The sequence below is a fragment of the Salvelinus fontinalis genome, chromosome 37 (genome assembly GCF_029448725.1).
Source record: "Salvelinus fontinalis isolate EN_2023a chromosome 37, ASM2944872v1, whole genome shotgun sequence".
In the NCBI taxonomy this organism is placed as follows: Eukaryota; Metazoa; Chordata; class Actinopteri; order Salmoniformes; family Salmonidae; genus Salvelinus; species Salvelinus fontinalis.
The window spans coordinates 30,915,124-30,937,216 of NC_074701.1; the positions used below are offsets into that span (position 1 = coordinate 30,915,124).

The window sequence follows — 22,093 nt, forward strand, 5'->3', positions numbered from 1 at the left end:
GACTTCGGCAGAAGTCATGACACCCAACATGATGTGTTCCCTTAACTAAATGCTATGCTTTCTAGGGTTGTGTACAGTTGGGTAAAAAAAAAAATATATATATACAGTATATATATAATAAGTGTCCAATTAGAACATATAATAATATTTTTGTAAAACTAAATTCTAAGGTGTGCCCAGCTGGACATGACCCAGATCATAGGCTGGATGCCTTATCACTGTACTGTAAGTGTGACATCATGTATGCAAGAGTTTGGTTTTCTACTGATGATAGACAGTCCTGTATCTTATTCCTGTTGGTTGCTTTACCTATGGATGGAGCTATGTCTACTTAGATTTTTTCCCCTTTAGAATAAACTATTTGTATTTCATCAACTTCTTATTTCATCAACATCACACAATTGTGTTTGAAATGAAGAACCCCCCTTCAACACCAAACGACACACTGCTATGTATAAAATATTTATTATAAATAGTATTTTACATATCATTACAAATACTCTCATTTGTGCTTACAATAACTACATGTACAGTATCATTACAGGGGACGTATGAGTAGCGTGACATTACTGTCCTCGTGATATATTTATATTAATGTTTGATCTTTTAGTAACACTTTACTTGAAGGGTATCTACATAAGCACTTCATAACATATGCATAACCCATATACAGCACCTTTACTAAATGCTTATGACAACTACAGTAGGTCAAAAAACATTTTCATTATGAATGTGGTAAAGTCCTTATATACTGTTGGTACCCTTAAAGTAAAGTGTAACCAATATTCTCTCTCTCTCTCTCTCTCTCCACATGACATTCCAAAGTAGTATGTACATACATAGTGCAACTAGGCAGCAACCCTGAGCTGACCACAAAAATAGTTTAATGTTTAAACTGGTCTGAAGTAATCATGCTCACATGTTTTAAGGAGTGCAACAGAGAATCAAGTTTAAGGGCTTTTTGGTGCTCTGGGAGTCTGGGCCTTTAAACAAGGTGTTGGTGATGATCAGGTTTTACTGACCAGGCTCATGCATGGAAGTTCTGCATCCCAAATCGCACCCTGTTCCCTATATAGTGGACATATTTTGAAAAGTTCAAAAGTAGTGTCCTATATAGAAAATAGGGTGCGATTTGGGACGCAGACAAGGACTAGCTGAATAGCTGGTAGGCTCTTTCTCAATTGTCTAAAATGTCAGTTCTCTCATAGCTTCCTCTAGTTTATTGCACTGATCTGAAAGAACTGACCAGGTTAAAGCTAGCCTAATGACGTGCGTCCACCATAAGGTTTTAACTGTCAAGTCTTTTCCAATCAATGTAGATAAGGGGGAGGAGCCTAGGAGAAAACTTTGAGACCCAGATTACCCACCATCGAATCGTGATGCTCTCTATCAATTGATGTTCTAAACAACCCTTCTCCTCTGTGATGTCATCACAGTAATAAAACCCAACACATAGGGATCACCCATTAATGCAGGTGAACACACTAAGCCAAGAATAACTACTTCTAAAAGTTTATCATCAAATATTGTACACATATTGTACACATGCATCAAAGCAGCTGGCATGATAATGTACATCAAGTTTCCATATAAGTGTGGTAAATGCATTATTGATGTACATTTGATGTAATTTCAGATGGAAACATATTGAAGAATAAAGTTACATTACAGCAATATGCACCAACCAAATGACATCATTGTTGTAGTTGCCCATGGTGGCCATTTTGGGACACTTAACAAAAGCATGCTATAATATTTAGAAACATTTGAGCATTATAATGCATAGAGTACAGCCTCATTTTTCTCATTCAAACAACACCCCCTTACTCAGGCATTGTCCCATTAAACATTACTATACCGTATGTCAAGCTAAATGTGTTAAAAAATAAACAAGCTATCCTCTCTATGTTCACTTCTCCGTATCATGGAGACCGTGAATCTAGGCCAAAGTTAAGGTATGTTTAAGTAAAGTGTGTGCATTTGTTTCCAACTTACTAGAAAATAGTAACACATTTACACCAATAGGGGTCATTCGGGTCAGCAGTAAACAATTATAACTGTATAGTTTACAGGGTACCACTTTACTTAACGCCAACACGGATAATGCATGATGTTGTTATAATGCATTATAAGACTTGCAATAAGCATATGATCCTTACAATGTCTTATCTCATCTCATAGTGATCCTTAATACATAACAGCTATTTTCAGAAAGAAATGCTTAATATAAATGCATAACATTGCCTATAACAACACATTTTGAAGGGTCATATATGCATATGACAAGTCATAAAGCACTATACATATTGGCTTTACGTAGTGTGCTTCTGTTGACTACAATTAATATCTGTCCAGGATCTAATTATACTATTCATAATTATTGCTAATATTGTCTGTAAGTGATGACCCTCCACATTCCATGTTGTGTATGGTCGAAAGATAAACATGGTAACATTCATAAGTCGTAGTTTCCTTCAGATTCCAGCATGAACAAATCATCAAAATGTAGCCTAATGTAACACGATCACGATATGGGTTGGATTTAGTTCACGCATTGTAATTGCAGACAGTTACAGCAGAGATATGATTTTTTGCTCTTTTACTACATAATTAATAAATTGAGTGCAGTGTTGTGGCTGTCTATGTTTGTAGCCATCTTCGGAATTTGTAGCACAATGCAGCCATTATGTACCCCAATGTAGCCATTCTGTAGCGTTATGTAGCCCAATGGGAACACTGAACCGTGGAGACCTCCCTTAAGACTGATAATGAACTACATATAAATGTAGTTGGTTTAGTGAACCCCACTCACAGGATTAGTAACCTTGCCAGAGACCTGAAGACTCACTTTAGCTACCCAAACTAATGCCGAGGCTTGAATACAGGCTAACAGTGTCTTGTTGCATGCAAAACACCGGGCCCAAATGCCAGTTAGTCCCATATAGTAACAGGAGGAACTCTGGCAGCAGTTAACAGCAAGATCATCATACTGTACATCTTAATATATCATACTGTATATTAAGATGACACTGCTAGGATGTGATTAGTTATGTTAAACTCACTGAAGGTGCCCACATCATTGAAGATGTGAACACAGTGGTTGAGAACTTTGGCACTGCTAGTTTCCAATTAGTGACAGAAGGTAATCTACATGTCCTGTGTATATAAATTAGATTTAAAACATTTACATTGATTACTAATTCACAGACCTCAAAGTTATGTCTGCCTTTGATATTCAGCAATGGAGTTCACAGTAGTATACAGTAAGCTAGCCTACGGCAAGCTGCAGGGCCAAACAGTACTGAAATAAATGTATGTTTAACAATGCGAGTCATGCAGCAAGTCATGCTTTGCAGTGAAGTCTTTTTTTTAGGAAGACCCCGTTACAAATGCCATCGGTTCGATGAAAAAAAAGAAAGAAGAATCAGCTAAATAAAGCAACCTCCTCCACATGCAAACAGCACAACATGGCGAGGTGGAGTGTTGTTAGTGCAACTGAAACAGTTCAGAGACATTCCCAGCACTGGAACCATCGGCCAAGAATACTGACCAAGCAGTCAACAAAAGGTGGTTGGTTGTTGGTTACTTGGCTATGAATATCCTATTGAACAGAGAACTGCTAAGACATACGGTGATGGACGGTCAGTCTGAAAGGGGGTTGGAGTTTGAGTTCTTTATAAAGACCATGCTGGTCTTCGATCGGTCAGTCAGGGTTCTCTGTGCACAGACCAGAAGATTGATAGGCTAAACGTGACGGTGCTGTGCTCTGATTGGTGAACACAGCCTTCTCCATCAGGTTTAAAGACGATGACACAGATTACAGTAGTAAAGTTGGAAAAACAAACCCAAAGTAATATATTCTGTGAACCACCTGTGTGTTTATGAATGCATTAATAGTATGCCAGGAGCAATATCTATATTGAATGATTTATAGCAAGTACAAAGCTCAATGTACAGTACCACCTGTGTTGAATGCATGTACAGTGATCCCTCGCCACTTCGCGGTTCACTTATCGCGGATTCGCTATTTCGCGGATTTTCATAATGCATTTTTTTTTTTTTTTTGGTGCATTGTGCTCTGCATTCTGATTCGCTAAAAACTCACTCCCGCTTCTTGTATCAAAACATGCTACGAATTGGACACGAGAGATGAGGAGGAAGGACTAACGCTTGGTCGCTTAGCAACCATGGTGCGAATGGCCACTGAACTTAAGCGAGTAGCTGAGGAATGGGACCCTTTGATGAGCCGTTCATTACAGTTCTCCAACGTAATCGATGGTGGCATGTCGGTGTACAAGGATCTTTTTGCAAAGAAGAAAAAAGAGCGACAACAGCTGCCTATCACTATGTTCTTCTCCCGAACAAACACACCTGCACCGCGGGCTTCAGAAGAAGAGAACACTGCAGAGCGCAGTCAGGATGCAGCGGCCCAGTCTGAAGAGCAGTGAAACGGCCTACACGTGAGTCACTGTATTTGTATACATGTAATAGTTGCTAATTGTAAAAAAAAAAAAAAATTCTATTTCGCGGATTTCACTTATCGCGGGTCATTTTCGGAACGTAACCCCCGCGATAAACGAGGGATTACTGTATAGCCTTTTTGCATTTATAAAGGCAACCCCAAGGTACACTACATGACCAAAAGTAAGTGGACACCTGCTCGCTGAACATCTCATTCCAAAATCATGGGCATTAATATGGAGTTGGTCCCCTTTTGCTGCTATAACAGCCTCCACTCTTCTGGGAAGGCTTTCACTAGATGTTGGAACAGTGCTGCAGGGACTTGCTTCCATTCAGTCACAAGAGCATTAGTGAGGTCGGGCACTGATGTTGGGCGATTAGGCCTGGCTCGCAGTCAGCATTCCAATTCGTCCCAAAGGTGTTTGATGGGGTTGAGGTCAGGGCTCTGTGCAGGCCAGTCGAGTTCTTCCACACCGATCTCGGCATCCGTTTCTGTATGGACCTCGCATTGTGCACGGGGGCATTGTCATGGTGAAACAGGAAAGAGCCTTCCCCAAACTATTGCCACAAAGTTGAAAGCCCAGAATCGTCTAGAATGTCATCGTATGCTGTAGAGTTAACATTTCCCTTCACTGGAACTAAGGGGCCTAGCCCGAACCATGAAAAACAGCCCTTACAGTTGACCAGGGCAGGGCAGAAATTTGATTTACTGATTTGTTTGAAAAGTGGCATGCTATGACAGTGCCACGTTGAAAGTTACTGAGCTCTTCAGTAAGACCATTCTACTGCCAGTGTTTGTCTAGGGAGAGTGCATGGCTGTGTGCTCGATTTTATACACCTGTTAGCAACGGGTGTGGCTGAAAGAGCCGAATCCACTAATTTGAAGGGGTGTCCACATACTTTTATAAATATATATATATATATATGTAGTGTATACAAAAAGTATTGTAAAGTATTACAGGGTGATAGAATGACATTGTGAATACATACATAATCTATTGTACACTGTAGGCACAAAGAAAGTCAAATATGTATTCAACCCTTATAGATACTCTGAGAACCACTGATAGATAGTGATCCCACTGGAGATCTACAAGGATAATGAAAATGAACAATACAACATTCATTGCTGCTCTGCTTTTACTCCATAGACTGGTAAAAAAAATAAAGGCTCTACCAAAATATACAGCCGGTGTGCGCGAGCAGACTAGCACAACACAAGCGTACAGGAGTATAGGTGTGAACCTGTGTCTGTGGGTCACAGAGGGTAGCCAAACCCATGGTGGTCTTGCGGTCACTGCACTGTGCCTTGAAACCCTTTCACCGCACTCACCCCAGAATCTTCAAAGTGACCAACAGGGTCAACTCCAAGGTTCCATGGCCCACAGGGGTAAAACCACCAGGTTCTCTTTAAAGTAACAGCATCGTAGCATCATCATCTGCTGCTTTTCACAGGCATCAGCAAGGTGAGGGCTAAGCAATGGCCTCAGCTGAGACACGCCAACAACTTCCAGCATCTCTGACCCTATGACCAAATTGCCCAGCATTGGGACAATAAAGATTTTCTGAATCTGTTAACCGTCTTCACACACTCAACATAAGCCCCTCATTGCTTCTACGAAAATATGTCCTCCTTGTCCGAGTCTGGCGAAGTGGGTCTGGAGATATCAAATAGAGGCTTGGGGGAGCTGGGAGCTCTCCTTTGAGCCTTGAGGAGCTTCAGAGCCTCTGCTAGCTGAGCCTCCAGGCTGGCCATGCGGGTGTTCAAGGCCTTCAAGTCTTCTTTGAGCTCAAGCTTGAGCTCCAGGAGGGAAGCATGGAGAGTCTGCTCTGGGATAGGGTAGAAGGCGTGCTGCTTGGCCACCTCAGGGGGTACTACAGGGCTGCGGTCCTGTGGCGTGTTGCCCGTGGTTCGGGCGCCGTCCCCCACGTTGTCCAGGCGCAGATCGCTCTTGGTAATGCCGCTGTCACACGAGCCAGTTTTCTTGAGCGAGGTCTGGGACTCGTGGGCTGCCCCTGCCTTGGTCCGTTCGGGTAGCGTCTCCATGGACTCGGCTTTGGACACCTTGGAAATTAAGAATATAATGTATTAATGCAGATGGCTGGAGAGCTATTGAATCATCACTAAGGCTATCTAATGCCAGGATTCAATCGGAGGCTGGGAATCCTGGTGTAAATATGTTATGCTTCTGGTCATACCTTGTTCCAGTTGGACTCCTTGAAGCGACCCCAGCCTTTGACCTTGGCTGGCTCGGACAATTGGAGAGACGGGGCCTGGAGCTGGGCTTTTTCTGAGGGGCCGGAGGTTGTGGACGCCAAGATGGAGATTGAAGGAATGGGCGTGGCTGGACTTTCGGTGACGGTGACAATGCTGGTGGTGGTGATGATTTCATGGATGGGAATGGGCTCAACATAAACGGTCTGGCCTCTCTCCAGGTCATCGGATGGGTCAGCCCGCTCCTGATGTACACGGGCCTCCTTCTGCTGCCGGAACCGCTGGAAGAGCCGCCGGACCGGATGGTCCGGCGGGAGGTTGAGGGGCGCCTCATTCTTTCGTCTCAGGCGCTCCTCCTCCTCTCGTTTCACATCGCTGATCTTTCTGAACACAATCTGTAGAGAGACAACAGGCTCTTGATTAGTTCAATTCAATTATGAACTCTATCCTGTGTTATGTAGCTCATGTTGTGCGTTGGGTGGTATGTCTAACCTCATTATGCTAAGCTATCCGGAGATTGCTGAAACTAACCAATAAACCAGAATGTGCACTTTAAAATAAAATAAAAAATAAAATAAAATTGGGTCAATCAACTAAGTTTAGGTAAGTGAAAAATCATCAATGTGTATCTGCACCAAATTCAGCTCTGTTCGATGATGAGCTTCTCTGACAGTTAAGACTTGCACACAGGTAAGCATCTATAGTAGGTAAGCAGACAGATAATGCAGTAACGCTAAAGGCATGGAAGTGCAGGTACAGTGCATTACTAATTTAAACATATCAGACTGAAAACACAGCAAATAATGCCTTTTGAGGAATCCCTCAAAGGAAATATAAATGGCTCCTCTTGTTTCTAGACCTTTTTCTCAACAGAAACTCAAGCATTCATTAGCAGAACTTTAACCAAAACACAAACACGGGTTAAGCGAGCAGTGTGTCAAGAAGCAGTGCGGCTTGGCTCTCGACCTTCGGTAGGGGAGTTGCAGCAATGAGACAAGATCGTAACTTCTGGCCCATGGCGTTGTATGTGACTGTTTATCCTTTATTTTTTTACCCTCTTTTTCTCCCCAATTTCGTGATTTCAAATTGCTAAAGTTTGAATACTTTGGCCATGCTGTCAATCCAGCATGACTTCTGCCACGTTCAAAACAACTGGAAACTCGGAACTGGGAAATATCAGACTTCAGTGAGTTCAAGACAACTGGGAACTCTGAAAGAAACTAGCTTCGACTGGGAAAATAATTTTCAACCGTCATCCAGCTTCTTTCTAGAGCCCAAAAGGACCGCCGCGCCACCGTCCTGTTCAAGTGAGCACAGCACAACAAGGTAAGTCTAAAATGTCTTGTAGGTTGCTGCATGAATGATGTAATATGCCAGGGAGATAGCATTACTTTCTTGGCCACAGAATACATAAGTGTAGTAAGCTGTTAGTAGCCCATGTGTCTCACCCTAATAATTTCCCCCCTCATAACTTAGCCTACTGTTCTGACTTGGTGGTGCACATGTAGCCTATAGCCTGTTTTAGAGAAATGTAATCGTTGAATATTGTAAGAGCTTTCATTGTCTGCTTATATGCCGCCTTCATTTATCCTACAGTTCTGACTTGGTGTACAGGGAGAATAATGTAAGAGCGATAACTACGTCCGTCCTAGCTCGGAATGCCTCTTATCCGCTCATTGTTCCCTTATGCCATAGTTTGTACATCTCAATTGTGAGTAGAAACAACTTTTGTTAAAGCAAGTCAGCCAATTGTAAATGAGAACGTGTTCTCAATTTGCCTACCTGGTTAAATAAAGGTGAAATAAAATAAATAAATAAATACCAGCTATGTTTTTTAAAAAGGCAGTAAATGAGGCTGAATGAACTGTTTTGCTGCGAGAAAAGGCTTTGCTGGAATGCATTCCTCAAATTTTTTGGGCAGTTTGCCCCATCAAGATTTACATGCTAAAATCTGCACAATATACATCCCAAACATTTTCTGCTATTATAATTCCTCTTACCAAGTAATGCATTAAATATCACACCTCTCTACAGGGTTCTAAGCCTCCAACCCCCAAGCGAAATTATGGTGTCATGAACATCGAAGTCAGAGACGTGGCTTGGCATCTATTATTCAGTGAGCTGCTGAATTGCCAGCTGGCTGCTTCAGAGAACAAAAGCTTCACGTCAGTTGGGTATTTTTTATTTTATGTAGGGAGGCAAGCTTAATTTAGGTTAAGCCAGTGACTCTCATCATAGGGGGGGGGGGGGGGGGGGTAATCATGGCAAACATTAACATTAACTCTGCCACTAGCCCACATATACAGTGCCTTCAGAAAGTATTAAACCTAAATAAGTTCAGGCGTAAAAATGTCTTGAAGAAGTCACATAATAAGGTGCATGGACTCTCTGTCCAACAATAGTATTTAACATGATTTGTGAATGACTACCTCATCTCTGGACCCCACACATAAAATTATCTGTAAGGTCCCTAAGCCGAGCAGGGAATTTCAAACACAGTTGTAACCACAAAAATCAGGGAGATTTTCCAATGCCTTGCAAAGAAGGGCACCTATTGGTAGGTTGGTAGTGGTATTGTTTTTTTTTTTTAAGCTGACATTGAATATCCCTTTGAGCATGGTGAAGTTATTTCTTACACTTTGGATGGTGTATCAATACTAGAGGTCCACCGATTATGATTATTCAACGCCGATACCGATTATTGGAAGACCAAAAAAAGCCGATACCGATTAAATCGTCCGATTTATATATATTTGTAATAATGACAATTACAACAATACTGAATGAACACTTATTTCAACTTAATAAAATACATAAATAAAATCTATTTAGTCTCAAATAAATAATGAAACATGTTCAATTTGGGTTAAATAATGCAAAAACACAGTGTTGGAGAAGAAAGTAAAAGTGCAATTTGTGCCATGTAAAAAAGCTAACGTTTAAGTTCCTTGCTCAGAACATATGAAAGCTGGTGGTTCCTTTTAACATGAGTCTTCAATATTCCCAGTTAAGAGGTTTTAGGTTATAGTTATTATAGGAATTATGGGACTATTTCTCTCTATACCATTTGTATTTCATATACCTTGACTATAGGATGTTCTTATAGGCACTATAGTATTGCCAGCCTAATCTCGGGAGTTGATAGGCTTGAAGTCATAAACAGCGCTGTGCTTCAAGCATTGCGAAGAGCTGCTGGCAAACGCAGGAAGGTGCTGTTTGAATGAATGCTTATGAGCCTGCTGCTGCCTACCACTGCTCAGTCAGACTGCTCTATCAAATATCAAATCATAGACTTAATCATAATATAATAAACACACAGAAATACGAGCCTTAGATCATTAAAATGGTCAAATCCGGAAACTATCATTTCGAAAACAAAACGTTTATTCTTTCAGTGAAATACGGAACCAATCCGTATTTTATCGAACGGGTGGCAACCCTAAGTCTAAATATTGCTGTTACATTGCACAACCTTCAACGTTATATCATAATTATGTAAAATTCTGGCAAATTAGTTCACAACGAGCCAGGCGGCCTAAACCGTTGCATATACCCTGACTCTGCGTGCAATGAACGCAAGAGAAGTGACACAATTTCCCTAGTTAATATTACCTGCTAACATGCATTTATTTTAACTAAATATGCAGGTTTAAAAAATATATACTTCTGTGTATTGATTTTAAGAAAGGCATTGATGTTTATTCATCACCTGTTTGGTGAAGTAGGCTGTGATTTGATGATAAATTAACAGGCACCGCATTGATTATATGCAACGGCAGGACAAGTTAGTTCACCTAGTAATATCTAGCAACTTACCTAGGCTCCTTGCTGCACTCACGTAACAGGTGGTCAGCCTACCATGCAGTTTCCTCATGGAATGCAATGTAATCGGCCATAATCGGTGTCCAAAAATGCCGATTACCGATTGTTATGAAAACTTGAAATCGGACGAAATTAATCGGTCGACCTCTAATCAATACAGCCAGTCACTACAAAGATTCAGGCGTCCTTCCTAACTCAGTTGTCAGACAGGAAGGAAACCACTCAGGGATAATGAGGGTGATGGTGAATTTAAAACAGTTACAGAGTTTAATGGCTGTGATATGAGAAAACTGAGGATGGCTCAACAACACTTTAGTTACTCCACAATACTGACCTAAATGACAGAGTGAAAAGAATATACATAATAAAAAATATTCCAAAACATGCATCCTGTTCACAATACGGCACTAAAGTAAAACTGCAAACAAATTGGCTTTATGTCCTGAATACAAAGCGTTATGTTTGGGGCAAATCCAACACATCACGGAGTACCACTCTTCATATTTTCAAGCACGGTGGTGGCAGCATCATGTTATGGGTATGCTGGTAAAAAGAAATGGAATAGAGCTGATCACAGGCAAAATCCTAGAGGAAAACCTGGTTCATTCTGCTTTCCAACAGACACTGGGAGACAAATACACCTTTCAGCAGGACAATAACCTAAAACACAAAGCCAAATATACACTGGAGTTGCTTACCAAGACGACATTGAATGTTGCTGAGTGGCAAGTTTTGACTTAAATCTGCTTGAAAATCTATGGAAAGACTTGAAAATGTCTGTCTAGCAATGATGAACATCCAGACCTTGAAGAACAATGTGCAAATATTGCACAATCCACGTGTGCAAAGCTCTTAGAGACTTTGCCAGAAATACTCACATCTGTAATCGTTATTATGGGTGTTGTGTGTAGATAACCAATCTATTCCATTAATCAACAAAAGGTGGAATAAGTCAAGAGGTATGAATACTTTAAGGCCCTGTAGGCCCACACGTGCATAAGCCAACCCACGCGCATGATATGATGTTTTTTTTTGGTCCCTATATTTCGTATGATATTTTACATCCCTCCACTTCGTATGATATGTTAAATAAAATTAAATTGTATTTGTCACATGCGCCGAATACATCAGGTGTAGGCCTTACAGTGAAATGCTTACTGACAAGCCCCTAACAATGCAGTAAAAAAAAGAAAAAAAGAAAAAGATATAAAAGTAACAAATAATTAAAGAGCAGCAGTAAAATAACAATAACGAGACTATATACAGGGGGTTCCGGTACAGAGTCAATGTGCGGGGTCACCGTTTAGGCGAAGTAATTGAGGTAATATGTACATGTAGGCAGAGTTATTAAAGTGACTATGCATAGATAATAACAGAGTAGCAGCAGCGTAAACGAACGGGGGGGCAATGCATTTGATTAGCTGTTCAGGAGTCTTATGGCTTGGGGGTAGAAGCTCTTGGACCTAGACTTGGAGCTCCGGTACAGCTTGCCATGCGGTAGTAGAGAGAGCAGTCTATGACTAGGGTGGCTGGAGTCTTTGACAATTTTTAGGGCTTTCCTCTGACACCGCCTGGTATAGATGTCCTGATGGCAGGAAGCTTGTCCCCATTGATGTACTGGGCCGTACGCACTACCCTCTGTAGTGCCTTGCGGTCGGAGGCCGAGCATTTGCCATATACCAGGCAGTGATGCAACCAGTCAGGATACTCTTGATGGTGCAGCTCAAGAACCTTTCGAGGATCTGGGAACCCATGCCAAATCTTTTCAGTCCCCTGAGGGGGAATAGGTTTTGTTGTGCTCTCTTCACGACTGTCTTGGTGTGCTTGGTCCATGATAGTTTGTTGGTGATGTGGACACCAAGGAACTTGAAGCTCTCAACCTGCTCCACTACAGCCCTGTCGATGAGAATGGGGGCGTGCTCGGTCCTCCTTTTCCTGTAGTCCACAATCATCTCCTTTGTCTTGATCACGTTGAAGGAGAGGTTGTTGTCCTGGCACCACACAGCCAGGTCTCTGACCTCCTCCCTATAGGCTGTGTCGTCATTGTCGGTGATCAGGCCTACGACTGTTGTGTCATCGGAAAACTTAATGATGGTGTTGGAGTCGTGCCTGGCTGTGCAGTCATGAGTGAACAGGGAGTACAGGAGGAGACTGAGCACGCATCCCTGAGGGGCCCCCGTGTTCAGGATCAGCGTGGCGGATTTATTGTTACCTACCCTAACCACCTGGGGGCGGCGCGTCAGGAAGTCCAGGATCCAGTTGCAGAGGGAGGTGTTTAGTCCCAGGGTCCTTAGCTTAGTGATGAGCTTTGAGGGCACTATGGTGTTGAACGCTGAGCTGTAGTCAATGAATAGCATTCTCACAAAGGTGTTATTTTTGTCCAGGTGGGAAAGGGCAGTGTGGAGTGCAATAGAGATTGCACCATCTGTGGATCTGTTGGGGCGGTATGCAAATTGGAGTGGGTCTAGGGTTTCTGGGAAAATGGTGTTGATGTGAGCCATGACCAGCCTTTCAAAGCACTTCATGGCTACAGACATGAGTGCTACGGGTTTGAAACATGTTGGTATTACAGACTCAGACAGGGAGAGGTTGAAAATGTCAGTGAAGACACTTGCCAGTTGGTCAGCGCATGCTCGGAGTACATGTCCTGGTAATCTGTCTGTGAATGTTGACCTGTTTAAACTTACTCACATCGACTGCGGAGTGCGTGATCACAGTCGTCCAGAATAGCTGATGTTCTCATGCATGTTTCAGTGTTACTTGCCTCGAAGCGAGCATAGAAGTAATTTAGCTCGTCTGGTAGGCTTGTGTCACTGGGCAGCTCCCGGCTGTACTTCCCTTTGTAGTCTGTAATAGTTTGCAAGCCCTGCCCCTCCAACGAGCATCGGAGCCAGTGTAGTACGATAAGATCTTAGCCCTGTATTAACGCTTTGCCTGTTTGATGGTTCGTCAGAGGGCAAAGCGGGATTTCTCATAAGCTTCCAGCTCCTTGAAGCGGCAGCTCTACCCTTTAGCTCTGTGCGGATGTTGCCTGTAATCCATGGCTTCTGGTTGGGTTATTTACATACAGTCACTTTGGAACATATTCCAGTCTGTGCTAGCAAAACAATCCTGTAGCTTAGCATCTGCTTCACCTGACCACTTTTTTATTGACCGAGTCACTGGTGCTTCCTGCTTTAATTTTCGCTTGTAGGCAGGAACCAAGAGGATAGAATTATGGTCAGATTTTCCAAATGGAGGGTGAGGGAGAGCTTTGTGCGCGTCTCTGTGTGTGGAGTAAAGGTAGTCTAGAGTTTTTCCCCCTCTGGTTGCACATTTAACACGCTGGTAGAAATTTGGTCGAAAGGATTTAAGTTTCTCTGCATTAAAGTCCCCGGCCACTAGGAGAGTCGACTCTGGATGAACGGTTTCCTGTTTGTTTATGGCGGTATACAGCTCATTGAGTGCCAGCATCAATCTGTGGTGGAATGTAGACAGCTACGAAAAATACAGATGAAAACTCACTAGGTAGATAGTGTGGTCTACAGCTTATCATGAGACACTCTACCTCAGGTGAGCAAAACCTTGAGACTTCCTTAGATATCGTGCACCAGCTGTTGTTTACAAATATACAAAGACCGACACCCCTTATCTTACCAGAGGCTGCTGTTCTATCCTGCCTGTAAAGTGTAAAACCCGCCAGCTGTATGTTATTCATGTCGTCTTTCAGTCATGACTCGGTGAAACATAAGATATTACAGTTTTTAATGTCCCGTTGATAGTTTAATCTTGCTCATAGGTCATCGATTTGATTTTACAATGATTTCACATGGGCCAATAGAACGGATGGCAGTGGGGGTTTACTCGCTCAAATACTCCTACGAATTCTCAGAAGGCAGCTCAACCTCCGCCCCCTTTTTCTCTGTCTTTTCTTCACGCAAATGACGGGGATTTGGGCCTGTTCCCGGAAAAGCAGTATATACTTCACGTCAAACTCGTTAAAGGAAAAAGCTTCTACCAGTTTGTAGTGAATAATCGCTGTTCTGATGTCCAGTAGTTATTCTCGGTCATAAGAAACGGTAGCAGCAATATTATGTACAAAATAAGTGTTACAAACAACGCAAAAAAAACGAACAAAATAACAGTTGGTTAGGAGCAAGTAAAATGTCAGCCAGCCTCTCCAGCGCCATTCACAAATGGTCCGGTGGCGTTGCACTGCTGGAATAGCGACCGTACAGCATTACAAAAAAAACAAACATATGTTTTAAGGGAGAAGTAGGCATTGGTCTGAAGCCTAAAAATAAAGGAAATTCACATGAGCACCACAATGCCTACTTCACCCATACTCTACCAAGGTTTTCCAGCACACAGCTTTGACCTACTTCAGTAGCTATGTTGGTGTCTTGTACTTCAAACAGTGTATGCAGGTTGCATAGGATTCAAACCATCTCTAACAGTCTAATTCATACTCTTAGAGGAGGTGCTCCCATAACAATGTGATTTGTTAGCAAGCTTGTTTTGTGAAAGAATTTGGTATATATTCAAAATTGAGTTGTGGTGCCTAAATGTCCACACCACTGTTTGGGTATAGTTAGCTAGCTAACGGGCATTAGGACATAAGCTAGCTAACGTTAGCTGTGTGAAGTATCTAGCTAGGTCAGCTGTTGTCTAGCTCCAGCTAGCTAGCTAACTAATGTCATGACCGAAGCAACATGTGTAAAATCCTTCCATAACCAAATATAGATAGCTATTCAACTTTAGTTCTCATCTGGTATAATGTTATGTTAGCTAGCTAGCTACAGTACAGCTGTTGGCTGGCTAGATAGCTAACTAATCAAAACCACAATCATTGGCGTATCAAATCGAAAACAGCTCACTATTAACAACCGACCCATTGCTTCACGTTGGACAATCATCTGTATGCATGTATTGATTAACCTCAGCTTGAATACCAACATATAGCCTAGATTTGATCTCATACACGACACTTATTTTGACTGCTTGGCTGGTGCAGGCGGCCAGCTGTGTTGTTGAGTTGCTGAGCAACGGAGATGCTGGGCCAAGTTTTAGAACTTGGCCCAACTTGAAAAAGATGTGAGCATTGTCAGAAATTCTACAAAATGTAGCACCTCTTTGGTTCTCTATTGGCACGTGAGAATGATAAATTATAAATGTATTAAAAACTGTTGCACGTACAAGTCTAATGGTCACTTTACAGATGCTGTAGTCTCGTTCTTATCTAAAGCCTTGATATTGAGCTAGGTCTAGGGAACAAATTGTATTTTTTCCTAATGCTAACGACCCTGAAAAATAATTTCTTAGCGGTCATACAGTATCATATGTCTTGTTGTGTTAACATTTATGACTAACGTTAGCTAGAAAGTTAGCTTAACATAGCTTGCACATTAGCTTAACATAGCTAGCAGGTTAATGTAACATAGCTAGCAGGTTGATGTAACTTAGCTAGCAGGTTAATGTAACATAGCTAGCAGGTTAATGTAACTTAGCTAGCAGATTATGGTAACATAGCTAGCAGGTTAATGTAACATAGCTAGCAGGTTAGCCTTACGTGGTCCAGTCTAGGGTTAGCGAACATGCTAAGTAGTTGCAAATTGGTATGGTTGTGGTTAGCTAAAGTTGCTAATTAGCTATGATGCTAAAGCTGGCCCGACCCGATTCAAAGACGCAACCTTTGGTTTGATAGACATTTGCCTTATACGCTCACCCAATCTCCCCAACCAACCTCCCTACCAACCTCCCTACTTTCGTTTCTGTCTAAAGTAACATGTGGTCTTAAGTAACCAGACCATTTGTAACATATCATACGTATCGGAGGTATCGCTTCCAAAAAAGGGTACTATCCTAAATCTAGTCGGAGCGAACAGGCTGCACAGGCATGCACATGTACACACACACCTGATTTATCTGATACAAAAACAGACAACAATACTGGATGTACAGTATGGAAGCAAACATATTGTACTTTACCCAGTGGCATGTAAATCTTGGTGGGGGGGGGGGGGTTTGTAGGGTTCATTCCAGCAAAGCCACTACACAACACTAAACAATACATTAATTGCACAATAACGGTGACAAACGGTGCCCACAAACTATTAGTGCCTACATAAAGCTGTCTCAACAGCAGAGTCCCAACAGCAGTCCCAACACCTTACCACCGCTACACCTGGCTATCAGAGGAGCCTTGTCTGGCAGGGAAACAGTTCATTCAGCCTCATTGACTGCCTTAAAAAAACATTGCTGATATGAATTTGAATTTGAAATGTACAGCGACAGAATTCAGAACATAAGCCGTTCTTACAGTGTTCTCCCTGTACACCAAGTCAGAACCGTAGAATAAATAAAGGGGGCATATAAACAGACAATGAAAGCTCTTAAAATGTTTGATGGTTACATTTCTCAAAAACAGGTTATAGCTACATGTGTACCACCAAGTCAGAACAGAACAGTAGGCGAAATAAAGAGGTGAAAATAGACCAAATCATTAGGGTGAGGCACATGGGCTACTGACAGCTTACAGAACAACGTACACTTAGTATTACTTTCTTAGCTACAGTATACATATCCCCCTGGCATATTACATAATTTATGCAGCAGCATACAATACGTTTTTGGACTCGCCTTGTTGTGCTGTGCTCACTTGAACAGGAAGGTGGTGTGGCGGTCCTTTGTGGGCAAATTTGTCATCAAACTTTGTCAAATTCTGCCATTCTCTGGATTTATGGTGCTTTCAAGACAACTGGGAACTCCAAAAAAAAGTTGAATCATGATGACGTCAGTGATCTTCTGGTCATAGCTCTTGAAAGAGGCCCGAGTTCCAGATTTACAATTTCAAGTTGTATCAAATAGAGGTTGACCGACATGGCCGATTAATTAGGGCCGATTTCAAGGTCATGACAATCGGTAATCGGCCCTTTTGGATGCCGATTATGGCCGATTACATTGCAATCCACGAGGAAACTGCGTGGCTGACCACCTGTTGCGCAAGTGAAGCGTCAAAAGGACCTTGTACCTGCAAGGAGCCAAGGTAAGTTGCTAGCTAGCATTAAACTTATCTTACAAAAAACAATCAATCGTCACATAATCACTAGTTAACTACACATGGTTGATGATATTACTAGGTTAACTAGCTTGTCCTGCGTTGCATATAATCAATGCGGTGGCTGTTAATTTATCATCGAATCACAACCTACTTCAACTTCGCCAAACGGGTGATGATTTAACAAAAGCCCATTTGCGAAAAAAGCACATTCGTTGCACAAATGTACCTAAACATCAATGCCTTTCTTAAAATCAATAAACAGAAGTATATTTTTTAAACCTGCATATTTAGTTAAAATAAATGCATGTTAGCAGGCCATATTAACTAGGGAAATTGTGTCACTTCTCTTGCGTTCAGTGCAAGCAGAGTCGGGGTATATGCAACAGTTTGGGTTGCCTGGCTCGTTGAGAACTGTGTTTCTTCCTAACAAAGACCATAATTAATTTGCCAGAATTTTACATAATTATGACATAACGTTGAAGGTTGTGCAATGTAACAGCAATATTTAGACTTAGAGTTGCCACCCGTTCGATAAAATATGGAACTGTTAGGTATTTCACTGAAAGAATAAACGTTTTGTTTTCGAAATTATAGTTTACGGATTTGACCATATTAATGACCAAATGCTCGTATTTCTGTGTGTTTATTATAATTAGGTCTATGATTTGATATTTGATAGAGCAGTCTGACTGAGCGGTGGTAGGCAGCAGCTCTTAGCAATGCTTGAAGCACAGCGCTGTTTATGACTTCAAGCCTATCAACTCCCGAGATTAGGCTGGCAATACTCAAGTGCCTATAAGAACATCCAATAGTCAAGGTATATGAAATACAAATGGTATTTTGAGAATATAAATAGTTGACGCGACATAATTCCTATAATAACTACAACCTAAAACTTCTTAACTGGGAATATTGAAGAACTGGGAACATTGAATTACCAGCTTTCATAGGTTCTCATGTTCTGAGCAAGGAACTTAAAAACATTAGCTTTTTTACATGGCACAAATTGCACTTTTACTTTCTTCTCCAACACTGTTTTTGCATTATTTATTTGACACTAAATAGATTTTATTTATGTATTATATTAAGTTAAAATAAAAGGGTTCATTGTTCTTTCAGTATTGTTGTAATTGTCATTATTACAAATATATATAAAAATCGTCCGATTAATCGGTAATGGCTTTTTTTGGTCCTCCAATAATCGGTATCAGTATCGTCGTTGAAAAATCACAAATCGGTCAACCTCTAGTATCAAAGTTCAAAACTAATTTTCCCCAGTCGTAGCTCATTTTTACAGTTCCCAGTTGTCTTGAACTCACTTGTCAGATTTTGCAGTTCTGAGTTAACAGTTGTTTTGAGCGCGGCACAAATCATGCTTCACTGCCAGAATGGCCAATGTTGAATGTTTATCATTTTAAACTAGGAAAACAGACCCTTATTCTTAAGACTTGGGACCACACAGCCACTCCACTGAATAGCAGGCTAATGATTGCTTTGCAATGCTTGCAGTTAGCCACACTGATTCCTTCCAAACCACTCATTGTTGAATTTGCGATTTCCAACTTGTTGTGTAATGTTTATGTCCAATGACCGATGAGCAACGATACGTTTTATCTATAATGTCTCTTCATTATTTCTCTTCATATGACAAGGATTAAAAAGGATTTGCCAGTAGATTGTCGACTTGATTCATGATGATCACCGCTAGCGAAGATTTTACTAACTCTACCCTTAGACTTGGCGGTCACGTAGTGTCCCCATGAGTGGCAGAACACTGAGCCAATCACGGCGCAACGTTCCACTTTCTGTGATGGTGGGCTAGACTGAAACACCTGCATTTTGGAGCTGCCTTACTGAAGAAAACAAAAAAGAGACCAAGTTGGTAAATTTTTTATTTATTTAACTAGGCAAGAAAGTTAATTAAGAACAAAATCTTATTTACAATGATGGCCTACACCGGATCACGCTGGGCCAATTGTGCACCGCCCTATAGGACTCCCAATCACGGCCGGTTGTGATACAGCCTGGATTCAAACCAGGGTGTCTGTAGTGACGCCTCTAGCACTGAGATGCAGTGCCTTAGATCGCTGCGCCACTCGGGAGCGTATGTGGCTTATTAACTCAATTATATATATTTTTACATTGTTTGCAAACTGATATGTGACACGTATTAATGCCAAAATAACATGCAAAACAGGCAAGCCCCATTTGTTGCTAAAAATGTGGGGCTCGGCCCCACCTGCTCTGAATGATGGGTCGCCACTAACTGTACCATAGTTATCTACCTCTCTTCGTTGTTGCTTCCTGCTTTGTTTGTTTGCTTTAATATTCCATTTCACCTCAAGGGAGGAACCAGTGCCTTGCTGTGTGCAGAGCAGTCAAGACATGTCTTGCTGTGTGCAGAGCAGTCAAGACATGTCTTGCTGTGTCCAGAGCAGTCAAGACGAGTGTTGTGTAAAAAGAAAAATTGTGGCCTGAGGTATTAAGGTGTTAGTTTTGCACTTTTATCTTTAGATAAAAGACAGAGACCGGGTACACAGACATGGTAACACACACACATGCACGGACAGTGTGGTGTGCGTATTTGTGCTTGTGTATTTTTGGGACAGACATGTGCTCAGTCAGTAAGGAACTCCCATGGCGCGGTCTGAAAGTTCATAACTCGCCTATGGCTCAAGCCTTACTTTCTCATGGGGATGCTATGCTAACATAGCCTTCTGCCTCATGAACCACTCAAGCTGACGCAGAGCAAATCCAGTCTGCATAAGACTAAACAACAGCCATGGTCATTTAATATATATATACTGTATATATGCTACCCAACGTTTTATTGAAAGTTGTATAAAAAAAGTGCTTCATCTGTTAGCTTATCATTGCTATTTATAATTTACTTCCACAATTTGAAACTGAAAGACAGTCTTTTCAGAGGAATACTGCACCCAAGTCATTTGAATGTGTAGCAGAAGACCCCTAAAGGCAAAGCAAGCAGTGTCATTTTGATTCTCTTCGATAGATCAATGGGCATGGACGACTCACCACTTAATTGTATCCATGGCGATGCCAACAGGGTGTTACTTCTTCTAAGACTTGCCATCAGCATCTGGGTCCACTCAGCCATAACAAAACACAAAGTAGGTTGATGCTGTAGTGTATTCATGTCGTCTTCAGAGGCTCATTAGACGTATGATATGCATGGATGTGTGACACTAATGCACCCGTCTTTTCTCTGAATGCTGTTACAACGCAAAGGAAGATACGAATGAAAAAACTGTACCAGATAAAAGTTTTAACTTATACCATACCAATCTGTTGGAATTAAACCAAATGAGACATACAATATATTGTATATATAATGTATTCAAGTGTGATCCCAACATTGGCTCTTTCTCTCTTCTACTCCCTCGTTTGGCCTAACAGAGCCATAGAAGTCAATTCTGTCTCTCTCCCTCTCCCTCTCTTTCTTTCTCGCTCGCTCTGCCTGTGTGCAGTATTTTGTTTGGTTTATTCTTTAGCATGGCCTTTGGCTCTCTACCACTCATGCTGACAACAGTAAAGAGAGAGCAGTGTGCTCCCTACCCAGACCACAGTACCCATCAACCACCACTTCAACCCCCCACCCAGCACACCCATATTTCACCAACTGACAAACACCATCTGAAGCCCTGTGGGAGCACACACACACGCACACGCACACACAATAAACCACTAAGCCCCTCTCAACTCAATCTAACACCCCCTGCCTTTTTTATCTCCCTCATACCATCCACCCTGACATGGAAATGACCACTCCCCTCACCAGAAACCCTCATTCTATCCACCCTGACATCTGAATGGCCACTCCCCTCACCAGAAATCCTCATACTATCCACCCTGACATCTGAATGGCCACTCCCCTCACCAGAAACCCTCATTCTATCCACCCTGACATCTGAATGGCCACTCCCCTCACCAGAAACCCTCATTCTATCCACCCTGACATGGAAATGACCACTCCCCTCACCATAAATCCTCATACCATCCACCCTGAGATCTGAATGACCACTCCCCTCACCAGAAACCCTCATTCTATCCACCATGACATGGAAATGACCACTCCCCTCACCAGAAATCCTCATTCTATCCACCCTGACATGGAAATGACCACTCCCCTCACCAGAAATCCTCATACCATCCACCCTGACATCTGAATGGCCACTCCCCTCACCAGAAACCCGCCCTCTCCATATGCTACACTCTTAGAGGTTCCATCTAGAACCTAAAAGGGTTATAAGGCTGTCCCCATAGGAGAACCTTTTGAAGAACCATTTTTGGTTCCAAGTAGAACCCTTTCCACAGAGGGTCCTACATGGAACCCAAAAAGGGTCCTACCTGGAACTAAAAAGGTTTCTCCAATGGGGACAGCCGAAGAACCCAGGAAGAGTGTAGCACTCCAAGCCCGCGTTGAAGATGCTGAGTGTTCCTGCCTGGACCAGCATGGGATTAGCGCTAGCATTAGCGTGAGTGCAAGGGAAGGCAGTGGCAGAGTGTGTGCCTTTGCGATCGACTACACAACTGAT

General features: G+C 42.0%; 1 protein-coding gene across 7 annotated transcripts in view; it reads right to left on the reverse strand.

Moving 5' to 3' along the window:
• Nucleotides 1-449: 449 nt before the first annotated feature.
• LOC129836504 (potassium voltage-gated channel subfamily H member 1-like) overlaps nucleotides 450-22,093 on the reverse strand; it is a 97,094-nt gene continuing 75,450 nt past the window's right edge. For all 7 annotated transcript variants that reach the window (XM_055902788.1, XM_055902787.1, XM_055902786.1 and 4 more), the window contains 2 exons: nucleotides 6,661-7,071; nucleotides 450-6,526 (listed from right to left, as the gene is read on the reverse strand). In XM_055902788.1, the coding sequence (XP_055758763.1) occupies nucleotides 6,077-6,526; nucleotides 6,661-7,071 (861 nt within the window). In that variant the 3' untranslated portion in view covers nucleotides 450-6,076. The remainder of the gene's footprint in view (nucleotides 6,527-6,660; nucleotides 7,072-22,093) is intronic.